Genomic DNA, 12961 nt, shown 5'->3' with positions numbered 1-12961 from the left:
TTACATTTCACAAATTTAGGTTTATAGTGAAATCGAATGTTATTTATCATGACAAATGACTAGAAACAAGGCTTTTAAAGTAATATTTTTTCGATATAATACATTATATTATGTTATTCTTAAGTTTCGGTATTATTACAACTTTGTTACAGAATCAAACGGTGAAAAACATTAAATTATACGGTCCCTATAATATGTATAAGTACGCCGTCTACAGAACTGTAAATGAGTTAACGCGAGTGGTGTGCAGAGTAAATGATGGCTTGGGGTGATGGGTTTAGTTGTGTGGTTAAGTCGGTGTTTGTATTACGTATGCCGGTGAATATAGATGAATGATTTGAGTTTTGATATGTATGTTGTTCTTTGTAAGTGATACAAAAAATAATGACAGAAAGCACGAGAACATCGAAATGCTCAAAATCAGCGTCAGAAGGTGATTTAGCTGATGTCGAAGAAGGAACTGCCGTAGATAGAAACACGGACACTAATGATTTATTAACCGACAGTGCTAAAATACATACGTTACCTTATGGTTTTTTCACCCTACCAAGATTGATGAGTGGTCGGAAACGAGGAAAGAAAAAAAAAGACAAAGAAGAAATACCACACTCTATAACTAAAAGTAAAACAGAACCAGAATCTTTAAAAACTACGAAGACAAAGGGTAAAAAAGAAGAAACAAAAAAGGCTCTCGGTAAACAATCACACGGATTTTTGAAAAGATTGTTTAGGCGTCATTTATCTCAGTTGGCGATTCCCTCAAATGTGTCGGTAACCACTGGTAATATTAATGTATGCAGTTCTGAAACTGAAACTAGTGGAACCAATAAGCCAAAACACCAGTCTACGTCGAACACTGAGATTAGATCTCAACATTTAGTTTGTGATTCAGGGACCACACCTGCTTCACTGTCAGAAGTCTCTGAACCATTTTTAAAAGGAAAGACTCCAGCAGTTTGTGGAATTCATAATCATGGAAATACATGCTTTATGAATGCAATAATTCAGTGTTTAAATAATACCGATATGTTTGCAGAATATTTTGTGATGAACCATTACAGGGTAGACCTGTTACGAAGGAACAAAATCCATGCCAAGAAGTATGGAACTAAGGGTGAAGTTACAGAGCAACTTGTTGTGTTATTGAAGTCAATCTGGACTTTTCAGTACCTTCCAGAAATATCCAATGAGTTCAAAACCTGTGTTGCAAAGTATGGAGCTCAGTACGAAGGAAGTAACCAGCATGATGCTCAAGAATTTCTGTTGTGGCTCTTGGACAAAGTCCACGAAGACCTCAACACTGCAACCAAAAAAAAATACAAGAAACCAAAGGTGGGTACATGTGGAAAGCCTGGTAAGTTATGGCTACCAGAATGTTTCTATGCAGTATTTTGAAAAAACTATATTTCTATCAGCCTGTGATTTATTTTTGAATTTGTGTGCTTTGAAAGTGAATAAATTGGCTTTTGCAGGAGAGATTATAACACAGAAATATTAAACTGGAATATGCTTAATAAATGTTGATTTATTGTTATTACTATATGGAATTTCTTTAACAGATTTATAGATGAAAAATGTTTTATTGAATTCATATGTGAGTAACTGGTTATTTGGGGTATTGGTTTATGAACTTTCATTGGAAGATCAGTTTCTTTGTTTTTATGCTTATTGAATTATCAGTAGTGATGAAAGACGTGATCTATTTAGGAAAGCTAGAAAGAAAAAGAGCTAATATGATTTAGTGTTCTTATCCCTTTGGAACTGGGATCTAGGCTACTGGGGAGTCATTCCATGGGAAAAGAGTTGTGATTTTTTGCTTCCAAAGGAGATTTAGAAAACATCTGTTTTAACCTTAATTTCTACAATTCATTGTTTAATTTTATGCTGGTTTCTCTAAAGAGCTGTTTGAGACACTTGTATTTTTGATTGCTTGCTTGGTATGTTGGTTCATATGTCTTCTAAACAGAACAGGTTATGAGGACTCCTTCGTTGGTTCGTAAACGACATAAGCTAGTGGTGTTTATGTACTTGTTTCTCTACCACCAGCCGTTCAAGACATTTTAATAAAGGCCTTTATCATAAGCAACTCATTTAGTTTTATCCATTAGTAAAACACTTACATGATGGCTTTTATTGTTGATGTGTTGAATAAAATGTCATATTAGTTGTGCAGGAAGTTTATGTGTTTTATTTGGAGTTATGGAACTGTACCTTAGTAATTATAAAATGTCATATTAGTTGTGCAGGAAGTTTGTGTGTTTTATTTGGAGTTATGGAACTGTACCTGTTAGTAATTATGAAATGTCATATTAGTTGTGCAGGAAGTTTGTGTTTTATTTGGAGTTATGGAACTGTACCTGTTAGTAATTATAAAATGTCATATTAGTTGTGCAGGAAGTTTATGTGTTTTATTTGGAGTTATGGAACTGTACCTGTTAGTAATTATAAAATGTCATATTAGTTGTGCAGGAAGTTTATGTGTTTTATTTGGAGTTATGGAAGTGTACCTGTTAGTAATTATAAAATGTCATATTAGTTGTGCAGGAAGTTTGTGTTTTATTTGGAGTTATAGAACTGTACATGTTAGTAATTATAAAATGTCATATTAGTTGTGCAGGAAGTTTATGTGTTTTATTTGGAGTTATGGAACTGTACCTGTTAGTAATTATAAAATGTCATATTAGTTGTGCAGGAAGTTTATGTGTTTTATTTGGAGTTATGGAACTGTACCTGTTAGTAATTATAAAATGTCATATTAGTTGTGCAGGAAGTTTGTGTGTTTTATTTGGAGTTATGGAACTGTATCTGTTAGTAATTATAAAATGTCATATTAGTTGTGCAGGAAGTTTGTGTGTTTTATTTGGAGTTATGGAACTGTATCTGTTAGTAATTATAAAATGTCATATTAGTTGTGCAGGAAGTTTATGTGTTTTATTTGGAGTTATGGAACTGTATCTGTTAGTAATTATAAAATGTCATATTAGTTGTGCAGGAAGTTTATGTGTTTTATTTGGAGTTATGGAACTGTACCTGTTAGTAATTATAAAATGTCATATTAGTTGTGCAGGAAGTTTATGTGTTTTATTTGGAGTTATGGAACTGTACATGTTAGTAATTATAAAATGTCATATTAGTTGTGCAGGAAGTTTGTGTTTTATTTGGAGTTATAGAACTGTACATGTTAGTAGTTATAAAATGTCATATTAGTTGTGCATGAAGTTTGTGTTTTATTTGGAGTTATGGAACTGTACCTGTTAGTAATTATAAAATGTCATATTAGTTGTGCAGGAAGTTTATGTGTTTTATTTGGAGTTATGGAACTGTACCTGTTAGTAATTATAAAATGTCATATTAGTTGTGCAGGAAGTTTGTGTGTTTTATTTGGAGTTATGGAACTGTATCTGTTAGTAATTATAAAATGTCATATTAGTTGTGCAGGAAGTTTATGTGTTTTATTTGGAGTTATGGAACTGTACCTGTTAGTAATTATAAAATGTCATATTAGTTGTGCAGGAAGTTTGTGTTTTATTTGGAGTTATGGAACTGTACCTGTTAGTAATTATAAAATGTCATATTAGTTGTGCAGGAAGTTTGTGTTTTATTTGGAGTTATGGAACTGTACCTGTTAGTAATTATGAAATGTCATATTAGTTGTGCAGGAAGTTTATGTGTTTTATTTGGAGTTATGGAACTGTACATGTTAGTAATTATAAAATGTCATATTAGTTGTGCAGGAAGTTTATGTGTTTTATTTGGAGTTATGGAACTGTACCTGTTAGTAATTATAAAATGTCATATTAGTTGTGTAGGAAGTTTGTGTGTTTTATTTGGAGTTATGGAACTGTACCTGTTAGTAATTATAAAATGTCATATTAGTTGTGCAGGAAGTTTGTGTTTTATTTGGAGTTATGGAACTGTACCTGTTAGTAATTATAAAATGTCATATTAGTTGTGCAGGAAGTTTGTGTTTTATTTGGAGTTATGAAACTGTACCTGTTAGTAATTATAAAATGTCATATTAGTTGTGCAGGAAGTTTGTGTTTTATTTGGAGTTATGAAACTGTACCTGTTAGTAATTATAAAATGTCATATTAGTTGTGCAGGAAGTTTGTGTTTTATTTGGAGTTATGGAACTGTACCTGTTAGTAATTATGAAATGTCATATTAGTTGTGCAGGAAGTTTGTGTGTTTTATTTGGAGTTATGGAACTGTACCTGTTAGTAATTATAAAATGTCATATTAGTTGTGCAGGAAGTTTGTGTGTTTTATTTGGAGTTATGGAACTGTACCTGTTAGTAATTATAAAATGTCATATTAGTTGTGCAGGAAGTTTGTGTGTTTTATTTGGAGTTATGGAACTGTACCTGTTAGTAATTATAAAATGTCATATTAGTTGTGCAGGAAGTTTGTGTTTTATTTGGAGTTATGAAACTGTACCTGTTAGTAATTATAAAATGTCATATTAGTTGTGCAGGAAGTTTGTGTTTTATTTGGAGTTATGAAACTGTACCTGTTAGTAATTATAAAATGTCATATTAGTTGTGCAGGAAGTTTGTGTTTTATTTGGAGTTATGGAACTGTACATGTTAGTAATTATAAAATGTCATATTAGTTGTGCAGGAAGTTTATGTGTTTTATTTGGAGTTATGGAACTGTACCTGTTAGTAATTATAAAATGTCATATTAGTTGTGCAGGAAGTTTGTGTTTTATTTGGAGTTATGGAACTGTACCTGTTAGTAATTATAAAATGTCATATTAGTTGTGCAGGAAGTTTATGTGTTTTATTTGGAGTTGTGGAACTGTACCTGTTAGTAATTATAAAATGTCATATTAGTTGTGCAGGAAGTTTGTGTGTTTTATTTGGAGTTATGGAACTGTACCTGTTAGTAATTATGAATGGTCATAAGTACAAAGAACAGAAAGAATGTATAACAGTTTTATAGTTAAGAAGAAAAAAAATATATAGTAACTTGAAGTTGATGTAATGTATGGACAACAAGGGTCCATTTGGTCCTTTAAGGTTGCTCTTACACATCTACCCCCCTAAAAAACAAAACAAAACTGATGTTATGAGTTCTTCTAAGGTGGTGGTGACAATGCATTCCATAAACTTATCTTAACTTCATCTTTACCTGTCTTTTCAAAATCTTCAACTTGTGTTCTCTGGTTTTATCATCTTCAGAATTCAACACAAAGAAAGAAGAACCCATTGTCTTATTTATCTCACTCTTAACTTTATAAGTTTCAATGAGACCACCTCTTACTTTTCTTTTCTCAATAAAATATAAAATCTCTCGATGTAACTCGAGACATTCTAAGAAATGTCATAATAGCCTTCTGTTGAACCATTATTAGTGGATATCCTTTCTTAGATAAAAAAAACTAAAACTGTACACATTATTCTGAGTGATTTGTTGTTTAGAGAGATGATTACCTCTTCTGACTGATGTCCAATATGTCTGTAAATACAATGTAAATATTTCCCAGAAGCAACCGAACACTGCATCAGTAGCTTGTTTGTGTAGATGGTAAGGCTCTAGCTGGAGAGGATAGATACTTTGATTGCTGCAGTTGAGGAAAACCTTTGTTTTTAGTACTTGTATTTTGATAATGATATATAAACATTTAGTGAGATTTATAAGTGCCTTGAGGTTAGGAGTTACCAGACTGCTTTGTTTTAAATATTACATATATTTCCAATTAGTATATATTAATTGTTCTTACTTTCTTTGCTTATCTTTTAGTGGGAAAATTCATACACACTTATTAATGTTTGTAGTGCAAAACAATGGAGATTGTAGATCTTCAAGAAACCATTTCTAATACCCTGAAAAACACTTTGTAAGTGTTTCTGTTGCATAATTGTCATGTCACAGAGTTCCTGATTTGATTGTGTTCTATCAGAGAAGACTCAAGTGAAAGTGGTGGATACAGAAAGGTTTGGGTTTTGACTCTGTACCCTTCAGACCTATGATCTTTGATTCTCCACAGGTTTGATGTTCTAGGAAATCACTTTTGTCGCCTGGATACAGCAGTGTTGATTCATAGTTGTTAACATTATTACGTAAAATTTCTGTGAGAATAAGGAAAGCTATATTAAAGTCCGAGACATCTTTACACTTTGAACAGTTACTGGTTTTGTACAGGTGTTCTATATAGAGTTGACATGTGAAGGACAGTGCTATTGAATATACCCCTGGTGGTCATTAAATAAAATAATCAATCATCTTGGCTTAATGTGCAGTCAGTATTTAAAAGTGACAGTGTTTGAGTGTCAGTTCCATTGTTCATTTTATTTTAGCTTTTCAGAATATTTGATGTAAAACTTAATGACTAAAGAATTTGAAATTATAGCAATAATCTTACTGAAAGAGAGTCTGAGGCCATCTGGTGGGAGTCATCTGTTTTAGCTTATACCACTACACAGTAATGTGTTGTCTGTATGTCAGTAGACACAAAACTGACTTCCCATAAGGGATGCTAAATGTTGCAATTTGTACTGTTGTGACATTGGTAAAATGTGCACATACCATGAATCATGAGAAGAATTATGCACACTGTAGGTTAAACATAACATGACATATGAACTTCAAAAGGGAGAAATAAAAGTATTGGTCATTGATACTCTTGAAGCAGAATGTTTTCGAGGACTCTGTGGAAGTAGAGCTAGTAATAATAGTTTAACATCGTGAACTTTCTTACTTTACAAATGGTATTAATGAAATCAAGTCAACTCCTGCAAATGTTAAACTGTGTTTAGTAACTTGTACTAACACAAGATTAATGTGTTTATAATGTAAAGTAAGCACTGTTCTTATAATTAGACAGTTTTGTGGTGTCGTTGTGCGAGTGGATTTTCTTTAGACATCCAAAGTATTGGTCAATATCTTGCCTGATGTACAGATTATTGGAGTGGACAGTGATAGTTGGAGATGATATTGGTTGTGAGTTACAAACATGAGTGGTTGTGTTTAGCTATGTTGTGGCATTGTTATGTAAGCCTCGACAAAAGTCGTGATGCGTGTTTATGTATTCTACTTCTTAGTATATTTAATGTTATTATTATATGGTTCTTTGGGATGTCAAGTTTAAAAGTTAGAGAACTATGTAGAATCATTAATGAAGTTTTGCTAAAGCTAGACTATCCACTCAAATTGAAACCACTTTCATGTTGCTGCTACCAAAAATGCTATATTTTTATAACAGTTGGGCACACACTGTTAACCATATTTTTGGCCTTAAACCCAGTTTAATATTCCAGAAGGTTTGGTTGGCGTTGGTGAATTAATTCACTCTTAAATATATATGTTTTGCTAAGTCTTTTTGGTAAGAAGCTTTGTTCTTATGGTTACACCAGAACATTCCTGAAGGCCTTTCTTTCGATAATATGGCTTGTTACATTGACTGAAACATAATGGACACTGTGATTTCGATGTTGTTTATATTATTAAATAACGTCAACAAGAACTGTTATGATACGAGTTAGATTAAGTCGAAGTGTAATTAGGGTAAGAATTAATTGCAGAATATTAGTTATTTATTTTAACGTCATTATTTATTAGGCATACCTGACCTTATACCGTTAACGAAAATATCCTCATGGTTATCTTTGTAGACATTGTATAACCAGGGTTACATCTCGATAACTCTTCTCGTTTAAAAGTGGGAAGTTGTTGTATCTACCAGACCGGTACATTAGGAGAATACAGTTAAAAACTGCGTTTAATTTGTTGACCACAGACACGTTTTGTGTGTGTGATAAACCAAGTGCCACACTGTGATAGTGATTTTTATATCGTTAACTTGAAAGAATAAAACGAAATCTTTAAAAATCCAGTAATACTGATATTGATAATGAGAAGTGCACGTGAGATGCTGCATGCTAACGACTGCGCACGGGATGAAACTTTATTTTCAAATATTTGTAATCGATGAAATGCCCTGTCGTACAATTTGCATGTTCAGTTATCAGTTTTTTTCCAAACTCATGCTATTTAAAGAAGGAACTTAAAACATAATTGATTGACGTGTCTTTTCTTCATGGTACAAATCAATACGTTCAAATTTACTTACTGTTTGTTACCTAGGCCAAACTTTGTGATCGCTGTCACTCAGTTGAAGCTAGGGATAATAACCAGGTTTATTTAGTCCTAACTTACGAACTGATCAATAGTCCTTAGCCAGGATCTCAAAGATATGAAAGAAACAACGTGTAGCCGTTTCTTGTATCTATAAAATAGCGTGATATACAAGTAATTTGTATATACTTTCTACGTGTAACATTCAACAGGCTTGACACTAGAAGTCAAGTGAGTGGATTTGGTGATTCACTTTTAGGGTAATTTTGTTTTTATCGGCGTTTTCGTTCTTATTTGATATTACTGTTTATGACTTGAAATATGACTTAAATAGAATCGATGCTATAGATTATAGACAACTTTGACGAGTTTTATTGACATGTAAGCTTGGTTTATTTTTAACGGCTTTGTTTAATAAAACATATGTTACTTTGTGGTTAGACGTGCCTTGTTTAAACGTAGCCTTATAATATAACTGCTTTTATTGAGACGAGGTTCGCTTTATTGGTAACAACCATTGTTTAATCATGATGGGTTTCATTTCTAACTGGTTTTGTACACATGAGGTTCTGTTATTGTTAGCAAACTTTGTTTAATCATAGTTTGTTTTGCTGTTAACTGGTTTTATTAAGACGAGGTTCAGTTTATTAACAAACTTTGTTTAATCGTGGTTGGTTTTATTTTTAACTGGTTTTGTTAAGACGAGGTTCAGTTTATTGTTAACAAACGTTGTCTGATCACGGTTGGTTTTATTATTGTTAACTGGCTTTGTTGACACGAGGTTCAGTTTATTATTAACGAACTTTGTTTAATCGTGGTTCGTTTTATTTTTAACTGGTTTTGTTAAGACGAGGTTCAGTTTATTGTTAACAAACTTTGTCTGATCACGGTTGGTTTTATTATTGTTAATTGGCTTTGTTGACACGAGGTTCAGTTTATTATTAACGAACTTTGTTTAATCGTGGTTCGTTTTATTATTAACTGGTTTCGTTAAGACGAGGTTCAGTTTATCTTTTATATGTACTTGCCTTTGCTATGGGTTTTGTTTAAATGCCTTCTCGCTTTATTTAAGTGTGATCGCCCTTGTTATTAATGAATTTTGTTTGGATGCGTTTAACATTTTGTAGGAAGCTTGATATCTGGACGTGGTTGTCTCTGCTGTTAACTGGTTCCCGTTAGACATAAGTGTCTTTATCTTTAACGGGTTTTATTTATACTTGCTTATTTTTGTTTTTAACGTGATTTATTTAGATTCAGCTGTACATTAAATGTGACTGGCTCTTTTGCAATCGAATTATTTATTTATGGCAAAACGTCTAGGGTTGTCTGACGCCGGCCATATTATGAGCACCCTGTTGCCCATCATCCACGTTAAGGGGCTCTTTATCACCTTTATAACGTACCTGCAACGTAAAGTGTGGAAGTATTTTGTGATAGTGCAAGGATTCGAACCCTGTTAGTTGGCTCTGCGATCTCAATTTCTGTTGATCGAACGGTTAAACAGAGATATTTTTATTGCCTGGTCGATGAATATCGCTTCCGGCAGTGTAGTGAGTTTGCATACTTGTTTAGTTGAGATGAACGCACTAGCGTGAGTTTTTTTTTGGTTTTTTTCTGGCGTAAAGTAAAATTCAATTTTCGTTTTTTTAAAAACCTTGATTTATAAAATAAATCTTTGGAGGCAAGTTCGTTTTTTATTTTATTTTATTTTATTTTTTACTTTTACCATTTCACCTTATTTATAACTTTCCAGCTGTTTGTCTCTTGTATGAAGAAAGCTTTTAATTTTGACATATATATATTTGGTTTGTTTTGAATTTCGCGCAAAGCTACACGAAGAGGGCTATCTGCGTTAGCCGTTCCTAATTTAGCAGTGTTAGACTAGAGAGAAGGCAGCTAGTCATCACCACCCACCGCTAACTCTTGGGACACTCTCTTACCAATGAATAGTGGGATTAACCGACACTTTATAACGTCCCTACGGCTGACAGGGCGAACATGAATGGTGTGACGGGGATTCGCGACCCTCGGATTACGAGTCGAGTGCCTTAACCCACCTGGCCATGCCGAGCCGACCTATATATAAACTTGGGTAAACATTTCGGGTTGGAGGTGGTTTAATTTTATCTTGGTTAATTAAGATGCTCGACTCGTAGTCCACGTGCCCGAATTCAGTCACAGAACTTTTGAACCGTGGTGGCGCTGTGATATTCGGTCCATGCCGCTTTTCGATTATAGTAGCCCAATCGTCGGCGGTGGCTGGTGTTACCAAGTTTGTTGTATTACCTCCACACTAGGGGCGGCCAGCGTAAAGTAACCATCGAGTAGCTTTGCACGAAATTCAATATCCAACCAAACCAATCAGTAACGGCATCTGACAAGATAGTCGATATACTTGTTTTTACGGATGTTTGTTAAAAACTTTGTTACGTAATTTTTATTCTGTTTCCCACTTATTTTTTCTCGTACTTTGTTTTAAAATCTGGCCTAATGCCAATAAGGACACTAAATATTGTTTAACTTATGTACGATAGGCCTAATGCCAATAAGAACACTAAATATTGTTTAACTTATGTACGATAGGCCTAATGCCAATAAGGACACAAAATATTGTTTAACTTATGTACGATAGGCCTAATGCCAATAAGGACACTAAATATTGTTTAACTTATGTACGATAGGCCTCATGCCAATAAGGACACTAAATATTGTTTAACTTATGTACGATAGGCCTCATGCCAATAAGGACACTAAATATTGTTTAACTTGTGTACGATAGAGTTATGGCCGAAAAATATAGTTATTCGAATATCTTTTTTTTTATTGTGGTAGAGTTAACTGGTTTTACTAGAATCTAGCAGAATCATACCATCCACGATGAGGGATTTACTCTCACGCTTCCACAACTTGAAGTTTTGTTTAAGATTCACTTGTAGATGATGGTATATTGTTTTGTTTGGACAGCGTTTGTTGATGTATAGATGGCTTTGTCATGCTGATGGGCTGTGTTTAGGTGTTGTTGATGTATAGATGGCTTTGTCATGCTGATGGGCTGTGTTTAGGTGTTGTTGATGTATAGATGGCTTTGTCATGCTGATGGGCTGTGTTTAGGTGTAGTTGATGTATAGATGGCTTTGTCATGCTGATGGGCTGTGTTTAGGTGTTGTTGATGTATAGATGGCTTTGTCATGCTGATGGGCTGTGTTTAGGTGTTGATGTATAGATGGCTTTGTCATGCTGATGTGCTGTGTTTAGGTGTTGTTGATGTATAGATGACTGTCATGCTGATGGGCTGTGTTTAGGTGTTGTTGATGTATAGATGTCATGCTGATGGGCTGTGTTTAGGTGTTGTTGATGTATAGATGTCATGCTGATGGGCTGTGTTTAGGTGTTGTTGATGTACAGATGTCATGCTGATGGGCTGTGTTTAGGTGTTGTTGATGTATAGATGTCATGGTGATGGGCTGTGTTTAGGTGTTGTTGATGTACAGATGTCATGCTGATGGGCTGTGTTTAGGTGTTGTTGATGTATAGATGGCTTTGTCATGCTGATGGGCTGTGTTTAGGTGTTGTTGATGTATAGATGGCTTTGTCATGCTGATGGGCTGTGTTTAGGTGTTGATGTATAGATGGCTTTGTCATGCTGATGTGCTGTGTTTAGGTGTTGTTGATGTATAGATGACTGTCATGCTGATGGGCTGTGTTTAGGTGTTGTTGATGTATAGATGTCATGCTGATGGGCTGTGTTTAGGTGTTGTTGATGTATAGATGTCATGCTGATGGGCTGTGTTTAGGTGTTGTTGATGTACAGATGTCATGCTGATGGCTGTGTTTAGGTGTTGTTGATGTATAGATGTCATGGTGATAGGCTGTGTTTAGGTGTTGTTGATGTACAGATGTCATGCTGATGGGCTGTGTTTAGGTGTTGTTGATGTACAGATGTCATGGTGATGGGCTGTGTTTAGGTGTTGTTGATGTATAGATGTCATGCTGATGGGCTGTGTTTAGGTGTTGTTGATGTATAGATGTCATGCTGATGGGCTGTGTTTAGGTGTTGTTGATGTACAGATGTCATGCTGATGGGCTGTGTTTAGGTGTTGTTGATGTATAGATGTCATGGTGATGGGCTGTGTTTAGGTGTTGTTGATATACAGATGTCATGGTGATGGGCTGTGTTTAGGTGTTGTTGATATACAGATGTCATGGTGATGGGCTGTGTTTAGGTGTTGTTGATGTATAGATGTCATGCTGATGGGCTGTGTTTAGGTGTTGTTGATGTATAGATGTCATGCTGATGGGCTGTGTTTAGGTGTTGTTGATGTATAGATGTCATGCTGATGGGCTGTGTTTAGGTGCGTTTGGCGTTGTTGCTTAAACACAGGTTTTGTTTGTGTACAGTTGTCTGTATGTATTTACGCGTGGTTGTCTTTATTGTTAGATAGGTTTTTGTCTAAATATGGTTGTCTTTACAGTAAATGTAGTTGGTATGTTAAACAACACAACAGAACGTCACTTCCAAAGAAAACTAAAGTTTCAGTATTTTAATGGAATAATTGACGTTCCTTTTAAAAGAAGGACGGTCCTGTGAAAGTTTCTCATCCACAGAACAAACGTTTGTATTTTTATTCCAAAACTGTAGGTTATTTGATTGATTGTGATGAAAATGTTTCATAGTATGTTTTTATAAAATGCTGCTTGGTAGAAGTTGTGAGAATAGCCAGTTTGTATTTCTCCGGAGTACCATGCTTGTTGTTGTAAGGTAATTATAACTTAGATATTCAAAGTACAACCTGCCACCTTAAACCGTACAACAAAGACATTGATGTGGATAATTAAAATTTGTTTATTTCTTCCATCAAATTAGTGCATTATCTATTGAAAT

General features: G+C 34.2%; 1 protein-coding gene across 1 annotated transcript in view; it reads left to right on the top strand.

The window, feature by feature from the left end:
- The first annotated feature begins 213 nt into the window (after positions 1-213).
- The window catches only part of LOC143226991 (ubiquitin carboxyl-terminal hydrolase 31-like), a 162968-nt gene continuing 150220 nt past the window's right edge, over positions 214-12961 (top strand). The window contains exon 1 of the mRNA XM_076458539.1: positions 214-1332. Within this exon, the coding sequence (XP_076314654.1) occupies positions 385-1332 (948 nt within the window). The 5' untranslated portion in view covers positions 214-384. The remainder of the gene's footprint in view (positions 1333-12961) is intronic.

Source organism: Tachypleus tridentatus, chromosome 9, assembly GCF_004210375.1.
Source record: "Tachypleus tridentatus isolate NWPU-2018 chromosome 9, ASM421037v1, whole genome shotgun sequence".
Classification (NCBI taxonomy): Eukaryota; Metazoa; Arthropoda; class Merostomata; order Xiphosura; family Limulidae; genus Tachypleus; species Tachypleus tridentatus.
This window is presented reverse-complemented; position numbering and strand designations above follow the sequence as displayed.